The sequence below is a fragment of the Zalophus californianus genome, chromosome 14, assembly GCF_009762305.2.
Source record: "Zalophus californianus isolate mZalCal1 chromosome 14, mZalCal1.pri.v2, whole genome shotgun sequence".
In the NCBI taxonomy this organism is placed as follows: domain Eukaryota; kingdom Metazoa; phylum Chordata; class Mammalia; order Carnivora; family Otariidae; genus Zalophus; species Zalophus californianus.
This window is the reverse complement of record NC_045608.1, coordinates 79,947,932-79,971,420: the sequence shown is the minus strand read 5'-3', so window position 1 is coordinate 79,971,420 and position 23,489 is coordinate 79,947,932. Positions and strand designations below refer to the sequence as shown.

General features: G+C 35.6%; 1 protein-coding gene across 4 annotated transcripts in view; it reads right to left on the bottom strand.

Moving 5' to 3' along the window:
• Positions 1-16,476: 16,476 nt before the first annotated feature.
• Positions 16,477-23,489, bottom strand: part of RELCH (RAB11 binding and LisH domain, coiled-coil and HEAT repeat containing) — a 103,802-nt gene continuing 96,789 nt past the window's right edge. For all 4 annotated transcript variants that reach the window (XM_027576092.1, XM_027576093.1, XM_027576094.1 and 1 more), the window contains 2 exons: positions 23,190-23,260; positions 16,477-18,191 (listed from right to left, as the gene is read on the bottom strand). In XM_027576092.1, coding sequence (XP_027431893.1) covers positions 18,071-18,191; positions 23,190-23,260 — 192 coding nt within the window. In that variant the 3' untranslated portion in view covers positions 16,477-18,070. The remainder of the gene's footprint in view (positions 18,192-23,189; positions 23,261-23,489) is intronic.

The window sequence follows — 23,489 nt, the reverse complement described above, 5'->3', positions numbered from 1 at the left end:
CTTGCGGCCACAGAGGGCCAGTAGGATGATGAGGAGGGTGGAGACGGCTACTGGAAGGTTAAGGAGGCGAAGCAGCTGCCGCGTCCTCACTGGGTTTTGGGGGCGCGTCAGGTAGGCAAAGCCCAGGGGAGAAAAGGCGCCAGGTAAAGAAAGTCATGGCCAGAGACTCGGGAGTGCAGACCCTCCATCTCTGCCATGTCCCTGGGCCCCAGACCATCCCTTTCAATTTACATCTATTTAAAGTGACAGCATATAATTGGGTCTTGCTCTCTCATGTTACCCCCTTTGACAGTCCCTATCTTTTCACTGGAGTTTTTCAGACCATTCACATTTAATGTGATTATAGAGATGGTGAAATTCGAGTCTACTCTCCTGCTATTTGTTTTCTGTTTGTTCCATCTTTGTTCTGATGTTTTCACCTGCTCTTGGACTATTTCTTAGGATTCCATTTTGTCTCCACTGTTAGCTTATTTTATATACCTCCTTGTTTTATTTCTTTAGCTTTGGGTTTACAGTATGCATCTGTAACTTATCACAGTCCACCTTTGGATACAATTTTGCCACTTCATGTATAGTGTAAGGACCTTGGAGTGGCATACCTCCATTTCCCCCTCCCAGCTTTGTGCTATTGTAGTCAGACTACTGGTTTTGCATTGTAACTCCCTACTGTGCGGGCTGCCCAGCTACTTTTGTGCTTTTGGAAAGTTCTCTGGTAGTGTTGACTTAAAAAAAAAAATTAAAAGTGCAAATATCCTTTGAAAAAGCAATTCCATGTCTTGGACTCTAATATATCAAGATATAAAGAGAGACATAAAAGGATGCTTATTTACCTTAGCATTTTTGTAAAACCACAAAAAGAGAAAAATGTGAGTGTTCATGGAGAAATGGTAGAAAAAATTCTAGTCCCTTGTAGTATAGAATATAATGCAGTTGCTTAAGACAATTAAGTGGTTTCGGAAAGATGTCTATTGTTATTAAGTAAAAGAAGCAAGTTACAGAGTAATGTCCCATGTTTGTAAACAATCATAAACATGATTTTATTATATATGCAAAGGACGTTTCTAGAAAGACAATAATAATAGCAAACAATAATAGCATACTTAAGCATGCAAATTCATTTAATCCTTGCTACAGCCTTGTAAGGAATGTTACCAGTCCCATTTTACAGATGAAGAAACTGAGGCACAGAGTGGTTAATAACTTGCCTTAGGGTCACCTGCCAATAGTGGCAGAACTGGGATTCAATCCCTGGCTATCGGGCTCTGGAGTGTTATCCCACCTCACTAAGCATCAGATTTTTACTATCAGTGACTTGATGAAGGGAAAGAAGAAATGAACAACTTTAGTTATCTGGACTACTGTTGTCTGGAATGTGGAGACAGGCTTTCTAGAAAAAGTAATGGTGTGAAAGCCAGATGAGATTAGGATTTTCTACAAGGAACTGACTTGTGGAGAGGGTACTTTCACTGTGGCACTTCATGAGAAATACCAAGGCTTGCTCCTGGCACATTTCCAACATTACCCCCTTCTTTTCTCAAAAAAGATTAAAGGACTTAAACTTCTGCTTGGAAAGCCCCAGAGGTGAGTGTGCTGGTTTTGGAAGCACTTTGAACAATAGAATGCCCATGTTAACATGTTAAATCTACTAGCAAAAAAAGACCTTAATTTAAAAAAAACCTAAATTACTCTTTGAAGACTCTATTTCTATATTTACAGAACTATCATTCACATAATTCAATATTTTATAAATATAAATGTAGAATACCATTTGGTAACAAAATCTACTAAAATGGGCTTGAGGATGTCATCTTTCCTAGAAAAACAGCATTATTATTATCAGGAACATGGAAGTTATTTCAAATAACTGTTTTTCTCTCCTAAGGATGCACACATTACACAGTTAGGTTGTTCATCATTTACAGAAACTAGTTTAAATGTTACTTATGATTTAAGAAACCCCACATTTACCAGCACATGTACAATTAAATTCTGGTTATATGTAATAAATATAAAAATACATTTTAAGCAAAAGATATTTTAATATATAGTAAGGTTAAATGTTTCTGATTTTAAAAAGTAATCAGCTGACAATGAATTGTACTTACTTGTACTAAGGAAAAATAAAGTACATTATGCAAATACAGGAATCATGGGTTTATATGAAAATTCTTCTATATGGATAGTGTGCATCTTACCCTGGAAATCCCCACTACTTTCCACTTCTGCATGAACTCTTTAGTTTTCAGAATCAGAAAGGTAACATAAAAATGTAGCTATCATTTTTGTTTCTAGTGGATGGCCTTTAAGTCTTATATTACATTTTAATGCAATATTTTAATTTTAATGTGACATTTTAATCTTCATTTAGGCAGCAGAAAACAGAGGCACCATCTTGTTAATGAAATCCTTATATTTTGACATGTGATATCAAAATAGTCACTATTACTGTGGTAAGGAGCTAAAGAGAATACATTAAAAAAGCAAGTCTATTATTTATTTTAAAATTTATTAAGTAAATGTAGGACATTACAAATCTTTCAGGGAAAACTTACCAATAAATACAAATGTTTTTATCACCTACCCTGTTATGTTCTGCTCTTCTTCTCATCTTGCCCATAAGATACTTTTTAAACAAAAGTAAGGCATTGATAAATCACTGTTGGTTCAGAGATAAATTAAGGCACAATACTATCCTGTAATGATACCCAAACAGCACATGAAAATTTATGGAAATTTTGAACTGTATACATGGAAACCTATTTTGCTTGCTTTGGTAGACAAGTTTTTTTTTTTTTTTTTTTTTTTTTTTTTAGTTCTACAGATTTCATATTCAAAATAAATGAATTTCTGAACTGACCTGTAAAACTAGTAGTTATCACTACTTTTTGGATATTTTGTTACAGATAAAATGGTTTCAAGTGGAAACAGAGAGAGAATTTACATTTCCTCTACTTCCCTTCTTCTTAACCCTATTTTAATGCTACGAGGGACAAAGTAGCTGTATGTCCCTTACATACGAACACAAGAACAAGTGTTATCCTATATGCTGATGGCACCTCTGCTTTCAGACTGGTCAGGTTCAGACTGGCCACAGTAGACAATGAATGCTGCCATCTACATTGAGACGGAACAGTTTCTTCTCAACACTTTTATTGAAGTAGAAATACATCAAGGGTACAGCGTGGCTAATTGTCATAAAATGAAGACGTACATGGAGCCAGCACCCAAATCATGAAGTAGAACAGAACCCCCAAAGCCCCTTTAATCATTAACCCCTCATCTTACCTGATAGATTTAATTAGAATACCAGTGATTCACTTTGTCTGCTTTTGGACTTTATATAAATGGAGTCTGCACTGTAGTATTACCTTGTGTATGGTTTTTGTTCAATATTGTTTGTGAGACATCCAGCTCATTACTGTATAATTTCCATAGTATGGAATATATCACTCTTTATTTGTCATTCTACTGGTGAAGGATATTTGGGTTATTTCACATGTTGATGGAATCAGATTGCTAATATTTAGTTTAAGAGTTTTCATATCTAAGAGATTGGCCTGTCATTATTCTTTTTTCATTTGGGTCAATTTTTGGTGTCAGTATGTTGCTGGGCAAGACTGTGAAATATATGGAAGAACTTTGAAAGGGTGTGTAAGAATGCCATTATTTTTTTCTTAAATATTTGGTAGAACTCACTGATGAAGCCATATGAGCATTGGGGTTTCTTTGTGGCATAGTTTGAAATTACAAGTTCAATTTCTTTAATAGATCTAGAACTACTGAGATTTTGTTTCTTCTTGTGTTGGCTTTTTAAAGTTTTTGCTTTTTTTAAAAATTTTTTTGTTATGTTAATCACCATATACTACATCATTAGTTTTTGATGCAGTGTTCCATGATTCATTGTTTGTTCATAACTAAAGTTTTTGCTTTTTAAAGTAGGCTCCACGCCCAACATGGGGTTTGAACCCACCACACTGAGATCAAGAGTCACATGTTCTACTGTCTGAGCCAGACACAAAGGTGCCCCTTTGTGTTGGTAATAGGAACATGTCCTTCCCTCTTAACGTTTCAATTTTATTGGTACCATGTAGGATCATTTTCCTTTTGCTTGAATAATTTCTTACAGTTTTTCATTCAGTGTGGTTCTGCTGATAACCAAGTGTGTTTTTTGGCGGGGGGCAAGAGTTGTCTAAAAATATCTTCATTCACCTTCATTGTAAAAGGTATTTTTGCTGAGTATAAGAATTCTAGGGTAGCAGTTATTTTCTTTCAGTATTTTCTTTCTTTCTTTCTTTCTTTATTTATTTAATTTTTATTTTAAGTAGGCTTTACTACTGTGATCACCACCCAGAGATCAAGAGTCGCATGCTCCACCAACTGGGCCAGCCAGGTGCCCCTTCTTTCAGCACTTTTTTTTTTTTAAAGATTTTATTTATTTATTTGACAGAGAGAGACACAGCGAGAGAGGGAACACAAGCAGGGGGAGTGGGCGAGGGAGATGCAGGCTTCCTGCTGAGCAGGGAGCCCGATGAGGGACTCGATCCCAGGACCCTGGGACCATGACCTGAGCTGAAGGCAGATGACTGAGCCACCCAGGCACCTCTCTTTCAGCGTTTTAAAGATATCATTCTTTTTTTACAGTTGGCAAGTAAACTTATCAGTCTTACAGTCGCTGCTTTTCAGATTTTCTCTTTGTATTTTTTTTTCAGCAGGTTTACTGTAACGTATGTAGGCTTAGTTTACTTCCAATCTATCCTGGTTTGTGGTTCATTGACTTTCTTGATGGTTCTTGTCAGTTTGAGAGAATTCTTGGCCATTTTGCTTTGCAAATAATATTTCTACCCATTCTTTCTTTTCTCTTTCAGCCTCATATGACTTTTACCCTCTTTTCTGTTTTGCATTTAAAAAAAAAAAAGTGTGCTGCTTCCCGATTCCGGTTCTGCACACAGGGAGTTTGTAAGTTGCCACTCTGTCCTAACAACAAATGAAAATGAAAAGTCAAACACACTGAAAAATCAACAAATCTTTTCAAATCCGTAAGAGAAGTGAGGTCACAGGGCACACTGCTGCCCGCCCCCCACCCCCTCCCTGCAAAGTAGAGACTGACAGGCAAATACAGAGAATCACAAGATACCAGGTCAGACACTCATGAGCTGAAATCTCCTTGGGAATCAGTGCTGGGGTAGGAAAACCAGAACTGTAATTGATGAATTGCTGGAGGTACAGTGGGCAGGTCTGAGTTAAAAACTCTGGGGGGATGGGGGCGCCTGGGTGGCTCAGTCATCTGCCTTTGGCTCAGGTCACGATCTCAGGGTCCTGGGATCGAGCCCCACATCGGGCTCCCTGCTCTGCAGGAAGCCTGCTTCTTCCTCTCCCACTCCCCCTGCTTGTGCTCTGTCCCTCTTTGTCTCTGTGTCTCTCTGTCAAATAAGTAAAACCTTAAAAAAAAAACAAAACTCTAGGGGGACCCAGATGTAGAGGGCTCCCCTTACTTTTGTGAGTTTTACCTCCAGGTGCTCAACCAGGTTCTCACAGTAAATATCAGAGAAAAAGTCTCCTGTGCTTCTGGCAGAGGGAGAGGAAAAGAAACCATTTTGAAATGGACCAGAGTACTCTGTTTTTCTTAATAAGGCCTGCCCTCGGGGGAAACTAGTTAACCAGAGCCTAACCTGATGGGTATTATCAGAGCCTAACCTGGTGAAGGGAATTATCAAATTCTAGCCCACTCTCACCGGCCTGTCCTACCTAAGTGGGGAGAGAAAAACTGAGAAACGCTTAGGTTCACAGCCCAGAGGCACAGGCTCACTAAAGACGGAGGCCTTAACGGGAGGACTATGGAATATTTGCCACCTCCCACACACTTACAGCCACATTATTAAAGTCCTATTTACAATAGTTCCTTTACCCAGCACATAATACCCGGCTATCAAGAAAAAATTGCAAGGCATACCAAATGGCAAAAAAATATAATTTGAAGAGACAGAACAAGCAGTAGAACCAGGCATGGCAGGGATATTGGAACTATCAGACTGGGAATTCTGATATTGGAATTATCAGACTGGGAATTATCAGACTGGGAATTCTGATAGTGGAATTATCAGACTGGGAATTATCAGACTGGGAATTCGTATGATGGATATGCTGAGGACTCTAATGGATAAAGTAGACGGCATGCAAGAACAGACAGGTGATGTAAGAAGAGAGATGAAAATCCCAAGAAAGCACTGAAAAGGAACAGTAGAGATGAAATACACTGTACAGAAAGGAAGAATGCCTTTAATGGGCTAATTAATAGATTGGATATGGCTGAGGAAAGAATCTCTGAACTTGACGATATCTCAATTGAAACTTCCAGAAATGAAAAGCAAACAGAAAACACTGGGGAAAAAAAAACAAAAACAGAACAATAACCCAGAACACAATATCCAAAACTGTGGGACAACTACGAAATGTCTGACATATGCATAATGGGCATTCCAGAAGGAGAAGAGAGGGAGAAAGAAAACAGAAGAAATCTTTGAAACCATAATGATTGAGGATTTCCCCAAATTAATATGAGACACCAAACCACAGATCTAAGAAGCCCAGAGAATGCCAATCAGGATAAATGCCAGAAAAAATACACATATTATTTTCAAACTACAGAAAATCAAACATAAAGAGAAAAATCCTGAAAGCCAGAGGGAAAAAATGTCTTACCTACAGAGATAAGAACTACTTCCAACTTCTCTTCAGAAATCGTGCAAGTAAGAGCAGAGTGCAGAGACAAAAAGTGTGGAGAGAAATAATTCACTAACTTAGAAATCTGTAACCTGTGAAATTACCCTTCAAAAGGGAAGGAGAAATAAAGACTTTCTTAGGTAAACAAAAATTGAATGTATTTGTTGCCAGTAGACTTGCCTTACAAGAAGTGTTAATGGAGAGAAGGAAAATAATATTGGTCAGAAACCCAGATTTATATAAAGAAAGGAAAAGCATTGAAGAAAGAATAAGTGAAGGTAAAATAAAAACTTCTACTTTTCTTACTCTTTAAGTATTTTTTTAAAAATAATATCAACAATGTGTTTATGTATGCTTGTGTATATATTATATATATGCTTATATATAAGTGAAATGAATGACAGTAATAATACAAGGAATGAAAGGACTTAGGATTATTTTGTTATTATAAGGTAATTACACTACCTTTGAAGCATTCTAGTGTTTGTGAGAGTGTACTTGGGTTAGCTGTAAATATATATTTGAAACTCTGGTTAAAAAAAAAAAGTAAAATTGATATGCTAAGAAAGGAAAGAAAATGGAATCATAAAATTCTTATTTAAAACCACAAAAAGAAGGGGCAACTGGGTGGCTCAGTTGTTAAGTGTCTGCCTTCGGCTCAGGTCATGATCTCAGGGTCCTGGGATTGAGCCCTGTGTCGGGCTCCCTGCTCCATGGGAGGCCTGCTTCTCCCTCTCCCACTGCCCCTGAATGTGTTCCCTCTCTTGCTGTGTCTCTCTCTCTCTGTCAAATAAATAAATAAAATCTTTAAAAAAAATGGACATAAAATCAGTAAGGACATAGTTGAACTCAATAACATCATCTATCAACTGGATATAATTGACATCTGTAAACTACTTCATCTGGTGACAGCAGAAAACACAATCTTCACAAGCTCACATGGAACATTCACCAAGATAGACCACATTCTGGGCCATAAAACACACCTTAACAAATTCAAAAGAACGGAAATCAGAAAATGTCTCCTCTTAGATCACAATGGAATTAAACTAGAAATCAGTAACAGAAAGATAAATGGAATATCTCAAAATAGGTGAAGATTAAAAAAACTTCTACATAATGCATGGGTCAAAGAAGAAATCTCAAGAAAAAGTACAAAGTATTTTAAACTAAATGAAAATGAAAATACAGCTTATAAAAATTTGTGGGAGGCAGCAAAAACAGTACTTAGTGGGAAATTTACAGCATTGAATACATACATCAGAAAAGGAAGATCTAAAACCAGTCACCTAAGCTTCTACATTAAGAAACTAGAAAAAGAACAAATTAAATCCAAAGTAAAAAGAAGAAAAGAAATAAGAGAACCAAAAAACAAAAACAAACAAAAACACTAATGAAATTAAAAACAGGAAATCAACAGAAAAATAAACATAACCAAAAGCTGGTTCTTTATAAAGATCAATAAAACCAATAAGCCACCAGCCAGGCTAACTAAGAAAAACAGAGAGAAGACACAAATTACTACTATCAGAAATGAAAGAGGATGTGGACATCACTACAGATCTCATGGACATTAAAAGGATAATAATAAAGGAATACTGCGAACAACTCTATGCACACAAATTTGATAAATGAAATGGACCAATTCCAGGGTGCCTGGCTGACTCAACTGGTAGAGCATGTGACTCTTGATCTTGGGGTGGTGAGTTCAAGTCCCATGTTGGGTGTAGAGATTACTTAAAAAAAAAAGAAGAAGAAAGAAAAGAAACTAACCAATTTCTTGATACAAACTGCCAAAATTCAGAATCAGAATAGGCCTATATTTATTGAATCAAAATATTAAGAACTTTTTGAAACAGAAAGCACTAGGTCCAGTGTGTTCACTGATGAATTCTTATCAAAACTTAAGGAAGATATACCAATTTTCTGCAGTCTTTCAGAAGATAGAAACTGAGGCCAGCATTACCCTAATACTAAAACCAGTTACAAACATTACAAGAAAACTACAGACCATTATGTCTCATGAACAGACCATCACACAGTCAAAAATCTGCATATAACTTTTGACTTCCCCAAAACTTAACTACTAACAGCCTGCTGTTGACCGAAAGCTTTATGAATAACATAGTTGACTAACACATATTTTGTATATGTATAATATGCCATATTCTTATAGTAAGCTAGAGAAAAGACAGTATTATTAAGAAAATCATAAGGGAGAAAAAATACATTTACAGTACTAGACTGTAAAAAAAAAAAACCATGTATAAGTGGACTTGTGCAGTTCAAACCCATGTTGTTCAAAGGTCAACTGTAATTGAATCCTGGCTACCCCTAAGATACCTACCGCTAAGATAAGATTCCCTGCTAAGCTTCTTTTTTTTTTTTTAAAAAGATTTTATTTATTTATTTGAGAGAGAGAATGAGATATATATATATAGAGAGAGAGCATGAGGGTCAGAGGGAGAAGCAGACTCCCCGCTGAGCAGGGAGCCCGATGTGCGGGACTCGATCCCGGGACTCCGGGATCATGCCCTGAGCCGAAGGCAGTCGCCCAACCGACTGAGCCACCCAGGCGCCCCCCTGCTAGGCTTCTAAGTGGAGGCTTTTCATTTTTGTTCTCACAAACTTCTGTACCTTACAGCCTGGAGGTAGGACAGGTATCTTATTTGCTTTTCATTTTTACTCTCAAAGGAAGTATCTTTGCAGTTTACCTACTTGAATATTTTCACTAAAACACATTTTTTAAAAATTTTATTGGGACCCATCCCTCAGATTATTTATTTCCCCCTTCAGTCCAGTATGTCCTTTCTCCCCTTCTCTGGTTTGGATTCTATGGTCCATCACTATAATCATCCTTCACAAGTAGCTGTAAAATACTTGTCCTTTTTCCTTCTCTTAAGGATCTAGAAAAAACCCAGCCCTGTTTCTACTTCTCTGATACTTTACACTGGCTCCTGAATAGTTGTTCCTGGCTGGAGAAAAAATTCACTTGTGTTAACTAGCTCTCTTTATTTGTTTTTTAAAAGTTTTTATTCAAATTCCAGTTAGTTAACATATAGTGAACTAGCTCTCTTTAAGTTCACAATTACTGTTCTCCAACTGGCTTTCAAAATTGCTTAGCAATCCTGCAATTCCCTCAGTAATTCATCCTGCCATTCTCAAAGACAACCATTTCTACCTTCTTTCTCCTCAAACCTTTAACACTTCCCATATGCCAGCCAAGTTAATTTCTGTGTTTCATACTTCACTGAGAAAATAGAAGGAATTAAATGGAAACCCCCTAATCTTCCCACCACTAAATCTACTGAATCACCTCCATAGGCATCTATTCTCTGCCTTCTCCCCTATTATAAGAGGCCAGTTCCCTCCATTTGTGCTCTGAATCTCAACCCCTCTTGCCTTCTCAAGGAGTTCACTTGCACAATTTTTGCTTGTTACCACTGCTGCATCATCACCTTCTTTCATTTTACTGGCTTATTCTCCTTAGCTTATGAGCATGATCTAATTTCTCCCATTACAAAACAAGATAAACAAAACCCTCCTGTGACCCCCTGTTATTTTCTAGCTCCCAGTACTTCTGCTCTCCTTCATGGCAAAATGTCTTGAAAGGGCTGTCATCTCCAGTCACTGTCTCTCTTTCACCCACTCCAATCAGGTTTGCATTTCCATCAAGCCACTGAAACTACTATTGAGGTCATCAGTGACTTTAATCTTCCTGTGGGTTTCAGATCCATCCTCATCTTGACCTATGAGTAGCAACTGACCCTCCTTAGAAGGCTCTTCTCTTTGCTTCCACAAAACCACTCTCTTGGTTTCCCTACTATCTCACTGTACACTCCTCCTGATCCTGTTAGTAGTTGTTCTTGCTCTGTTGGATTTTCAAGTGTGGGGAGTGTCCCAGGGCTCAGATTTGGATCCACTTCTCCATGGTTCCTCTCTCTCCAGGCCATCTCATTTCGTCCCATGGCTTTATCCAAATACTGATGACTCCATAATCTAGCCTGAGATCCAGATAACTAACTACTTACTTAACATTTCCATAGGTAGCTCTCAGACATCTTGAATTTTTTTTTTTTTAAGATTTTAGTTATTTATTCATGAGAGACAGAGGAGGAGAGAGAGAGAGGGAGAGAGAGAGAGAAGCAGAGGGAGAAGCAGGCTCCCAAGGAGCAGGGAGCCCGATGCGGGACTCGATCCCAGGACCCTGGGATCATGACCTGAGCCGAAGGCAGACGCTTAACCATCTGAGCCACCCAGGCGCCCAGACATCTTGAATTTAACACATCTAAAACAAAAATATAGATTACCCTCGCAAACTTGTTCTTTACTTTCTCACTATTGTGCAGGTATTGCAGTCAGAAATCTCAGTGACATCTTTGGTTTATCCCTTTCCCTCACTCTTCACACCCAATCTGTCATGCGAATTCTACTTCCAACTATGTCGCAGATCTGATCCTTTCCCTCTATTTTTGTCCAGGCTGCCATTATCTCTTGCTTGGACCACTGCACTCATTAGCTTCTGCCTTCAGCCTCTACTCATCTCCTTTTCAAAAACATTCTTACAAAGCACAAGTATATCCAATATAAATTGGATTAAGCCATTGTACTATAACTATTCTAACTATTCAAAGGCTTCCCTTTCTAACTTTTAATCATAGTGTACAAAGCTCTATATGATCTGGCTACACCCATCTCCAATTTCATCTTTTGATAGTGTCTCAACCATACTGGTCATTTTTTTCCCAGTTCCTTGAACACAGCACTATTTCTCATCTCATTGCCTATGCACATACTGCTTTTTTCTCTCTTTTGTTTTCACATGGTTAAAGCCTATTCTTCCTGGTTTTCAGGTAAAATGTTACCTCAGAGATGTCTTCCAAAGCAAACCATAAAGATAATCCCCCTAACTAAAGTACGTCTTCCTCAGCCCTACTTTCTCAACTTGTTTGTTTCCCTGACTGGCTGTAAGCTCTGTTCTGTCAGTCTCATTCATGCTTAGCACAAAATAGGTCCTCCATAAATGTAGGTTGAATGGTGAATGACTTTACAATCTTCAGAAAGGGATGGCTTCTCCACACTTACAGATCACTTGGAAGACTTGGTGAGGTTTGTGGGTAAGAGTTGCTGCCCAAACAGCCAGATATGGATGTAAACACTGTAGAGCTTTTTAGCCCATATACACAAGACACAACTTTTTTGCATTTTTATTTATTCCATATATTGTACCTTGGATATAAATAAGGACATTATGAGAAGCAAAGTCAAATACCTTGCTGAGGTCAAGATGCACAAGACTACACAATTCTCCTGATCAACAACATATAATAGCTCTATGAAAAGGACTTTAGGTTAGTTTGGCATATAGTCTCAGTAAATTCATGCTGTTTTGGGGGACTCATCCTTTCAATGTAATTGGCAAACTTGCATGGAATTGGTATCAAGCTTGCAATTCATTAATTCATTCAATTAATGTTGAGTACTTATCATACACCAGGCATTCTTCAAATACCGGAGACACATTGGTTGAAAAGGATAGACAACATTCTCTCTCATGGAGCTGAGTCTAGTGAAAGAGACAGACAATAAAAAACAAGAAAATGAGTATTGATAAGAGTAATTATGAAAAAGAAAAACCAGGGAGATCTTAGGGAATTAGAGGAGTTACTTTGGATTGAGTAGTCAGAAAAGGCCAACCAAGAGGCTTTATATAGATTTAGAATGGTAATACACATTTTGTCATATCTATTGGCTTCTCATTTTTGAAAATCAGGACATTTATCCAACTCTAATCTGTCACCTCTCCATGATTTTCTTGAGGATTACACCACAACACTGTTTCAGTAGTATGACAAATAAAACAAAATGGTCTCCAAATTTGGTATATAGCATTTACCTCCTAAGATCTGAATACTTTTGTAGTGTCTGCAAGAAACCAGAATTCTAACTTTTAAAATCATTGGTCAATGGTTAACTGAAGAGTTTCCCTCTCTTAGATAACACTAGGAACCAATTATTTTCAAGAAATGGCAGTTCTTGTTCTTCTTCCATTAGTATGAAAAGTTTAGTTATGAGGAGGTTCAAACTAAGTATCAAACAAAGCTGTAAATTACTATAAAAATCAAATATATACTAAAAGACACGAGTGAAGTTGCAAAGGGTAAATAAAATATTTTACAAAATCTAAATTATTTATGTAATGAAAATTAACTTATTGGACTAATTTACTTACTAGGCTTTTGAAAAAAAACTTAATTTCAAGTTTTGGTAAACAAAAAGTAAAATTACCTTACCAGTCTTCACTAAGGCAAAAGTAATAATCAAAAGTGGTTTCTGCCTTCTACTGCAGTTTTAGGTAAATGATGCATGTCATGATAACATATATTTACTAGAAAACAAAAGTATGGGGAAGGAGGTTATCCACAGTTACCCATGCTTTAGTTATTCAGGGGCTTATTTTAATTCTCTTTGAACTTTCTTTTATTTTTATTTTAATTTTTTAAAAAGATTTATTTATTTGAGAGAGCGAGAATGAGAGAGGGAGAGTACATAAGAGGGGGGAGGGTTAGAGGGAGAAGCAGGCTCCCCGCCGAGCAGGGAGCCCGATGAGGGACTCGATCCAGGGACTCCAGGATCATGACCTAAGCCGAAGGCAGTCGCCCAACCAACTGAGCCACCCAGGCGCCCCCTCTTTGAACTTTCATAATACTAAGTGCTAAAGCACTTTCAGGTTTTCTATTACACAATTTTTATAAAATCCTGTAAGGAATAGAGAGCATGTTATTATTTCCATGCTTTTTGATGGTAAGACAAAAAGGAATTTGCTAGAAAGGGAATTGTATTTATAAAATTCATATAAAAAAGAAATTAGGAAATGATTTACATTATGACAAGCATCCATCTCAGGTTCAATACTTAATACATGACGGAGATTTATGAGCAGAGGAAGCTAAAAATTTAAAGGATTGTCAAGTAATTTTCAGAGATGAAGATAAAGTATCTATAAAACTGTAAAGTCAATGAGAAATCATTAGATTTACTTAGCAATGTACATGTTACATAAGATACTTATAACATTTTCAGTTTCAATGAAAATGCATGTCCTAAAAATATCTAAGGTTGGAAATGCCAACAATTAAAAAAGGGGTTATTTTTCCAGTAAGAATAGTTTTAAAAGTTTTCATTTTATTTTATTTAAGATTTTACTTATTCATTTGAGAAAGAGAGAGAGAGACAAAGGGAGAGCATGAGCATGGGGGAGAGGCAGAGGGAGAGGGAGAAGCAGACTCCCCGCTGAGCTGGGAGTCTGACATGGGGCTCGATTCCAGAACCTGTAGATCATGACCTGAGCTGAAGGCAGATGTTTAACCATCTGAGCCACCCAGGCGCCCCTAAAAAATTTTTAAAGTAGACTATCAACAAATGATAACCCTAAATAACATCACTGACAAAAAAATTTAATATCTATTACATATAACACAAAATGCCAGTTTATAGAAAACAAATTTTACTACATTAAAGTCCCTCAAGAAATCTATTCACCCAATGTTCTAACTGAAATAAATATAATGGATTAGTCTTTAGTGTAATAAAAGGATATTAAAATAGTAATATGCTTTTCTATATAGATATGTTTTGGACTGAATTTTCCAGCTATTACTGAAGACTCTTAAGGAAAGCAAATTATTTACATCTGTCACCACACCGAACTGAAGGAATTATTTATATACTATCAAAAAAACATAATAAACCTTTTTATATTGTGTTAAGTTCGCATTAACTGTCATGTACTTTATGAATGGTGTGGTCTTACAGTGAATAGAAATTTTTTAAGATTTTTCTTAAACATGCAAAGTAAACTATAAAGAAGGCAATCAAAGCAAAGTTTCCTGTAGTTAGTTCTGAAGGGAAAATATGAAAGACTGATGCGCCACTCAAAGATTGTGATTGGAGTGCAAATTCCACAGATAAAATGCATGTAGAACATCCATTTGTAGTGTGAAAATAGCCTAAAATACAATTATTTTGCCAAGATGCAGAAATATGCCAGATACATTATTTTTTATTACTAGCAAATACCTTTAATATTATTTTTTAAACGTACTGAAATGAAATAGTAATGAAAACAAGCACACTGTAAAGTTACATTAGACGTTTCAAACACATATCTACTCATATGAAAAGCTAAATTTATTTCATAGTTTGCTTATAAAAGAGTTAACATCCAAGACAAAGTGGGAATTTTGTTACCTAGCCAATCTGGAGAATTTTAGGAATTAGAATTGCTAATTACAAAACTTTTCAAACATATATTCTTTATACAAAAATAGTTAAGGAATTGGTAACTAGCACAAAATGTTCATTGTAGTTAGCTCTCACAGTTCAAAGATCAATAAGGTGGTGTCTAGAGAAAGTTCTGTCCTTAAAGTTCAAATAATGGTCTAAAATAGGTTATCTTAAAAATCGGGGTCATGACAAGACAATTCAATACATAGTCATTTCATCTCCCCAAACTTTATCAGAGACTATTTATTTGAACCAGTATTTTTTTTCTGTGAAAAACAATCCCAGGACCCTGGGACCATGACCTGAGCCGAAGGCAGACACTTAACTGAGCCACCCAGATGTCCCCAAAAAGGAATTTGATAGCAACTTGAATTGAGACTCCATTAAAAATTACTTACAATTTCATTCAGGTTGTAAATCCATTTGATGTTTAGCAAAGTATTCTTTCAAAAGGGGTGACTGGTGCAAACAAATGAAGTCAAGGACACCCATGTATAAAGTTAGATACTGCTACCATTCAAGCATCGTTCTTGGCAGTAATTCAGCAAAATTGCTAGCTATGGCATTTATGGGTTTCTGGAAAATTTTAATTTCTGGCTTACTTTAGAAACACAGGCATAATTTCAAATTAGCTTTTCAGTACTTTGCAAACTTAGTTTTTTGTTAAGTCAAATACTTAAACCTGTACTCTTTTTATTTCTGTTTAAAAAGAGTGAATACGGGAGTTTTATGGCCTGTTTTGGAAGAACACACTCAGTTTCAGTGATTAGTTTGTCTTGTCTTTAAAGAATCTATAGTTTGCCTTAAAAATCATTGTGAAAATAAACATGAAGTCTTATTGACATTAAGGTATTAACAGCATACTAAGGGAGACTCCCTTGAAACATACTGTGTATCTTACTAGCTGTTGCCTTTTAAAAAAATCACTAGCATTTAGATAAATGGATTCACAAATTGATAAAAATTATCACAATAAAAATATTTATATTCATTCATCTGGTAACGAATATTCTTCTTTTACTGTATTTCAAAGCAAATGAGAGCCATAACAGTTTCTTTAAACTGTCTCTGAAATATATTCATTTCATAGCAAGCATCTCTTTTTAGTAAAAGTAAACTAAATAGGTAATTTATATAAATTATATTCCTTAAATAACATAGTACATTTTAATGAATATATTCTTCCTCATTTCCTTTTGCTTGGATAGAGAATATATAGTATTTTTTTTTTTTAAAGATTTTATTTATTTGACAGAGAGAGACACAGCGAGAGAGGGAACACAAGCAGGGGGAGTGAGAGAGGGAAAGCAGGCTTCCCGCAGAGCAGGGAGCCCGATGCGGGGCTCGATCCCAGGACCCTGGGATCATGACCTGAGCTGAAGGCAGACGCTTAATGACTGAGCCACCCAGGCACCTCTATAGTGTTTCAAAATGAAAATAAATACACATAGCCAGAAACAAAACAAAAACAAGTATGCAAAAACATTTTATTTATAATAGATCAACATTTTTGACATGAAAGGTAGCCACTTTCAATTTCTCAGGAATGCCTAGAATCCAACAGTTTCTGAAAGACTCGTTAATTTTAGCAATTATGTCACTATAGGTAAAAGAAATAATTTCAGAATGAACTTTTTAAATGGCTTTGTTTATGGCAACTTATTTTATAAGCTTGACTGTGTGGTAAGCTAGCTTTCCCAGGAAGTGAATGTAATCCAACTATGTTCCAAGTGTATTAAACCAGTTTATACAACAAACATGAGAATCACCTATGTGCATCAACTGTGCTCAAACAAGAATTCTCTTTATCAAAATATTCATTTTTCAAAAAGGCCTCACATTAACCCCTCAAACCAATCATCCACTTCTATGTCCGGTACCACTCTTTTCTACCTCAAGTTGCATTACTTTATAGACAATTGTCAAATTCCAGTGGAACTGTACACTGACTTAAGACTCTATGTAATATATATCAAACACAAGAATAGTCACTGACTTTAAGGGACAAGGTGTTAACTAACCAATAATAATTTAGCTAATGTCATTTTTAGTTTAGAGGGAAAAAAGCAGCCCCCAAATGTCCTTAACTTTTCGGTACTTCTCTGTAACACACAGAATGAAAAGATAATCTCTGAAATTAAAATCATTAAAAAATATCTTAAATAAAATATTTTACATAAATAAGTGTTAAACTTCAAATTCAAACCATATTTTCCTGTGTATTTAAATTTGGGAAGGAATTTCACAATTATCACCTCTTTTAATTTACATTTATTTTTGAGTATTTAAATCTACTACACATCAGTTTGCAAAATTCACCTTGGTTACCACTCCCTGTGTTTATGTGCTGTCTTTCTTCAGGTAAGTCCATTATATGCATGTAAGTGCTGAGGAGGTTTGAATAGCACTTAAAGAATATTCATGAGAGCTCTGAAATGTGGAAAGTTTCATTATAATCTACTTACTGTAGGATTTGTAACTCAAATTCATCACAGCATTATAAAATACTGTGTGAATGGAATGCACACAATTCCTACAGACACACAAACTGAAGTCCAAAAGGCACAGAGTAATGCTGGTGGCTCTTTCTAGTCAGTTAAGAAACAATAAAAAGTCTGCATTATTCTTTCATAATTTAAATACTTAAGTAATCTCCACTTTTATTACTTTATAACAATGACTTCAAATTTACATTATTTTAAGTACCATCGTAATAGCTTAGTGTATAATACAGATAGATATTTGCTAATATCCCATCCAAAAATTAAAAAAAAAAAACCTCTTCACTATATATATATATATAAAAAAAATTATTCTGAAAGACAAGAACATAGAAGAGGGACTAGGTACAGACTATAAACTCAATTTTCTATCACCACAGTTGTAACTCCAAAATTAACAGATATACAGCAATAATCAAAAGCAGTGCAAATATCTTTGGAGGTTAGGATAAAATTATAATGCAAGAACATAAAACAAGGATAAAAAAGGCAAGTACTTCAAGTACAAGGAACCAGTCTGCTTGAGTCCATCTTAGTGTTTACTGGGGGCTTCCTTCCTGCTTTTACTTCTTTCTCTGAAACACATTGGCCAACATGGCACCTGATGTTGTCAACTGGCCCATTTTGTTCAAAAACTTGGTCTTTGTATCTTCACTCACTAAGCTTGCAGCAATTGACATTGAGCTAGGAAAGAAATTTTAAAATTCAAGTAAAGCAATTAAAAAACTAAAATATCCATTTTTTCATTTCTTCAGTAGTAATAATGTTAATAAATACATTCTGAACTGATATCACAAAAGGGAAACTAATATTTACGGACAGCAGTTTTTATGGACCATACTAGGTTAAGAGCTTCATGTTCATCCTTTCTATTAAAGGATGCAGAATGGTGTAGAGGTTAGAGGCAAGTCTGCAGTGAGACTGAATCTTGGCTCTGGCATTTGGCAGCTGTGCGACCCTGGGCAAGTTATTTGATCTCATCTGTAATGTAATCCTCATCTGTAAAATGGAGATAAGTCTATTACCTACCTCACAGGTCTATTAAGAATTATACAAGTGTATATAGTGCTTACTAGCAGTGCCAGGCATGTAATAGCATGCTGTAAGTATTAGTTAGCAGTTATTCTAATTATCAGCATCACTTTAATTCTTATAGCAACCCTGGAAGATAGATATTATCCCTATTTTCACAAATGAGTAAATTAAATCACAGTGAGGTTTTTTATACTGTGCTGATAACAATCCTATGACATTACTTTTGGGAGGACAGGGCAGAATGTCTTCAATTGCCACCTGAATTAGTTTCAATCAACAATTTTAAATCCATTTCTTCTTTCCTTTTGAACAACCTTTTGTATAGGGAGCAAACACAATCTAAATCACTACTGAAGATTGCTAATTTATCATAATACCAAACAGAACACTGGTCAGGTACAATTTTTCAGTGATCCAACAATAAACCCAGTTTACTGGCCTGTGGCTTTAGCCAATATGCTCTGATTCAATTTCCTCAACTGAAAAATACAGATTGCAGTTACTATTGCAAAATATCTGAGGACTAAAGGAGAGAATATGTTTGAACATGTCAAGGGCAGTGAATGGCGAGGTGTAGGAGCTCAGCAGATGTCCACTGAAACTACGGATGAAGTACGTGCTGCCACCAAGAACTTCTGGTTTTCTATATTTCTTAAAGGTGTGCGCTGTGAATCACTAAGTTAAATGCCAGACCATGACTCCCATCTTGAAAATCTATTCTTCCCACAGCTCTTCTGCCAGAGGGGCCAACCTGGCCACTCTCCCTTGTCTCTGACTACTTAACCCCTGCTGCCTTTTCTTTTCCCACAAAGTAATCCTCCATAAGGTTCAGCATTTGGCCCCTGGTTCTTCAATTACAAAACTTACTATTGAAACTTTCTCTTGAAGTTTCAAATATTATCTCCATAAGGGGTTTGGGAAAAGTGTCCTATTACTATTGTTTGTTAGATAAGCTAACATCAAACCGTTTTTCACCCCCTAACTTTATTAATGATCCACTGTTTTTATTCCCTTATAGTTAGTGGTTTTACTATTTTCCTCTCCTCCCAACAGTGAATATAATGGCTCCCTCTCTTCTATTTAAACCAATCATCAGGAGTGCCTGGCTGGCTCAGTCAGAAGAGCATGTGAGACTCTTGCTTGGTCTTGGGGTCATGAGTTGGAGCCCCACAATGGGCTTGGAGATTACTTAAATAAGTAAGACTTAAAAAAAATAATAATAAAACCAATCATCAAATCCTGATTTTATCCTATGAAACATCTATCATTTATTTTTATTTCCAATGACATTATCTTCCAACTGAATTATTCCAACAGTCTTAGATCTGGTCTCCTTGCATGATCAGATTAACTTCTGAAAATAATCACTTCTTCATATCCTATCCCTTCTCAAAAATCTTCAATGGCCACTTACTACCTACAAGATAAAGTGTGCTTGGCATTCAAGAAACATAGCAATCTAATTCTTGTGTGTGTGTGTGTGTGAGTGTGTGTGTGTGTGTGTGTGTGTGTGTGTGTGTTTTAACCAACCATTACTGCTCAATTTCTAGACCTCCCTGAGTCAAGCTTGCCGAGCTTTTGTTCAAAACATTTTTAACTTATCTCTTCCTTTCTATCTCGTGTCTAAACACCCTTTAAATCCTTTAAGTCCTAGATTTTCTCTAATGCCTTTCCTTAATGTTCCAAGTTTACAGTTCTGTTTTTCTTTCTGTAGAACAATACTGTAAGCTGAAAGGTAAGTATGATTTCAGTTTGCACCGAGAAAAATAGGATATAGGGTCAGATAATACTTGAGTACTATCATGTTTTATGATATTCTAACCAGAGGGTGACAAAAATGTTAAAGCGTCTGGGACTTTCAGTCTGGAGAAGAGAAGATTCAGAAGACTTAGCAAATACCAATGTTACTTGTAAAAAATTAGATATAAACATATATCTGCACAGCTGTATATATTTATATAGCTCTACTGGTATACATCACAATCACCTGGAGAACTTATTGAAAATACAGATGCCTTGGCCTAATCCCAGTTACTCTGATTCTTTCCGTATGGTATAAAGGACCCAGGTATCTATCTTACACAAAGCTTTCCAACAAAGAACGATTACATTACAGCATTTTTTTCTGAAGAGAAAGTTTACATTTAGTTACAAAGGGGTTTGTAACACTCACCCACCTCTCTGCCATATGATGAAACTTATTTTAGAGAGGAAACATAATAGGAAGGGAGACTTTAACTCAGGATAAGAGTACTTTGTAAAAAATTGCTAAAATATGAAATGGGCTGCCTTCTAAGGTAATATTGTCTTCTTCCTGCAAGTTTTCAAAGAAATCACAGATCTTTCCTTTGCAACTCATATCAAACCAGTTGCCATTTCTTGTTGATTTGGAATCTACAGAACTTCTTATACCTGACTGATCTTCTTTAAAATGATTTATATCCTAGAATATTTCTCTCTCCCTCCATACCATTCCATTTTGCAAATTAATTTCAAAAGGACTTGGGAAGTCAACTTGAAAAGCCTTGTAATGGCCAAAGATGGGATAATTTGGGCATCAAAAGATAGTAAGTGCAATGCACTGAATTATATCAAATATTTGAAAACACATGAGTTTATGATACTTGAACAAAACAAATCCCCTAACCAGTCACCATCGGAGGGTGAATCAATTCATTATTTTAGAAAACTGGTAAGTAAAGAGAAAGAACTGAACATTTACCTTGCCTTTACTATAAAGGTTTCTTCCCTTAAGTATTCTAGCTTACAAATGAGGAGGGAATGATAGAATTAGAGTAATGTATTTAGTAATAGCTAACGAATTAGTGGAGCTAGGTATTGATCAATAACAGATGTTAATACCACCAAAAAAAGAGAGAAGTAGACACTGTCTCCCTCATAATGAAAACACACCTCCTCCTATGAAGCAGTCTTGCAAAAAAAGAAACACACCCTGAATGTGATGATCTCTAGATCTAGACCCAAACACCAAATTTATAGGAAATACAGAGGAACATGTTAAAACCACAAAAGGGAAATGCAAGCAACCAAATTCAGACTGTGGGAACCTCTATATTGTGAACAAAGACTCAATTTCTTCAATAAGTACGTGAAGAAAAAAACGAGATAGAAGGGGAACCTATTGATTACAAGAGACTGAAGAGACATGTCAACTAATTGCAATGAATGAACTATGGATCCTGATTCAAAGAAACAGACTGTAAGGAAGAAAAACAGACAGATCACTAATGACTTATATAAAACAATAAGAAATTTGAACACAGGCCAGATAACTGATAATATTAATAAGTTGTTATTTTGGTGTTAATGACGTTACATTTATGTTTTAGAAAACAGCATTTATCTTTTAGATATACATACCAGAATATAGGAGGGGAATGGATGAAATAAAATTGACTATGAGGTGATAATTATTAAAGCTGAGTGATGAGTACATGGGAATTCACTACATTATTTTGTGCTTATTTGAAATTACCTAAAAGTTAAAAAAATAATATAGAAGATCTGTATAACATGGGAAAATATGATTATAAAAATAAACTTTTTTTTTTAAAGGAAGGTCATATAACTGAAGTAATCTTGGGAAGTTATTATGATATTTTTCTCTTTCTTAATTCCTACATGCTACTTAATGAAATTTCATTTAGAATGCATTTCAATTCTTCTTAATTTTGTCCCCAAACTTTTTACATTTTCAACTGATAAGGCACCAAATAATCTTAACACTTAAATGTATGACAAATGAACAAAAGTGTTTGCTTTCACACTAATTTTATGGCTTATGTGTTCAGAATTGAAGCCTATCAAAGTATTTGTACTGTTTTAACTTTCCATGGCTACAATGGTAGGAGAGTTCCTACCATACCAGGAGGCTCAAGAAAGGGCTCTGACATATGAAGTACGAAGTAAAAAGCTGCATATATGGAAGAGGTTGGGGGCATGGGGAGGTAAGTGTGTGTTTCTGGGTACCTAACCTGATAGGATGACACACTTATTCCTAGTAGTCAGCTTTATAAAGGAAAAACCTTTGAGCTTTTTATGCCTAACAGTCTATTTAAGATTAACTGCTGAAGGTTACATCAACAAGAGGTAAGAGTACACACGGTCTATTTGTAAGTTACTTCCTCTCCTGAGTGCCCACCTTTACTCTTTCACATTTGTGATTATATTTTAACTTCAATGAATCCTTGAATTCTAGTTACTTTGATTAGGAGCATGTGAATAGAACCTTTACAAGTTTACAATCCTTTATTCAGTGAATCAAGTTACACCTTATAATTCCTGTCACAAATTTCTAAGAAACTATTTTGACCAGTGATTCTCAAATCCAGCTATCTATCACATTGTCTTTAGCTTTTAAACATACAGATCCCTAGGCTGAATCAGATTGTTGAGAGGATGGCACAGAGCATGGGACAGAGATCTAAATTTTAAATTCCCCATATAATTCTGATACAGATGGTTTATAAACTGGCATTTGATAACAACTGATTTGAATAATTTTCTTGCCTTCCAAATAAATGACTAAAAAGTAACACAAAATGAAACACCATACCCATCTATAGAAAATTTAGATAGAGAAATTAAGGTTAATATGAAGCCTTAAAAAGAGAATTAATGTCTTACCCTTGAGGCTCTTGGACGGTCTTGTTCTCTACTTTTTGTTCACATTCTTTTATCATGGAACTTAAAATGACCTGATTTTAAAAAAAAAATGACTTTAGTGAAATACTTTTTAGTGAAATGACTTTCTTTATAATAGTGAAATGCTACTACTTAATCTAAACCTTTTAATTTAATTTAATTTTTAATATTACCACAAACTAATGTTTATTAAAAATGTAATGTTTTGGCAGTTACTTTGTCAAAGAGATTCACATTAGATTGCTATACTACATGCAGAAATATTTTTAAAAGACCTCAATC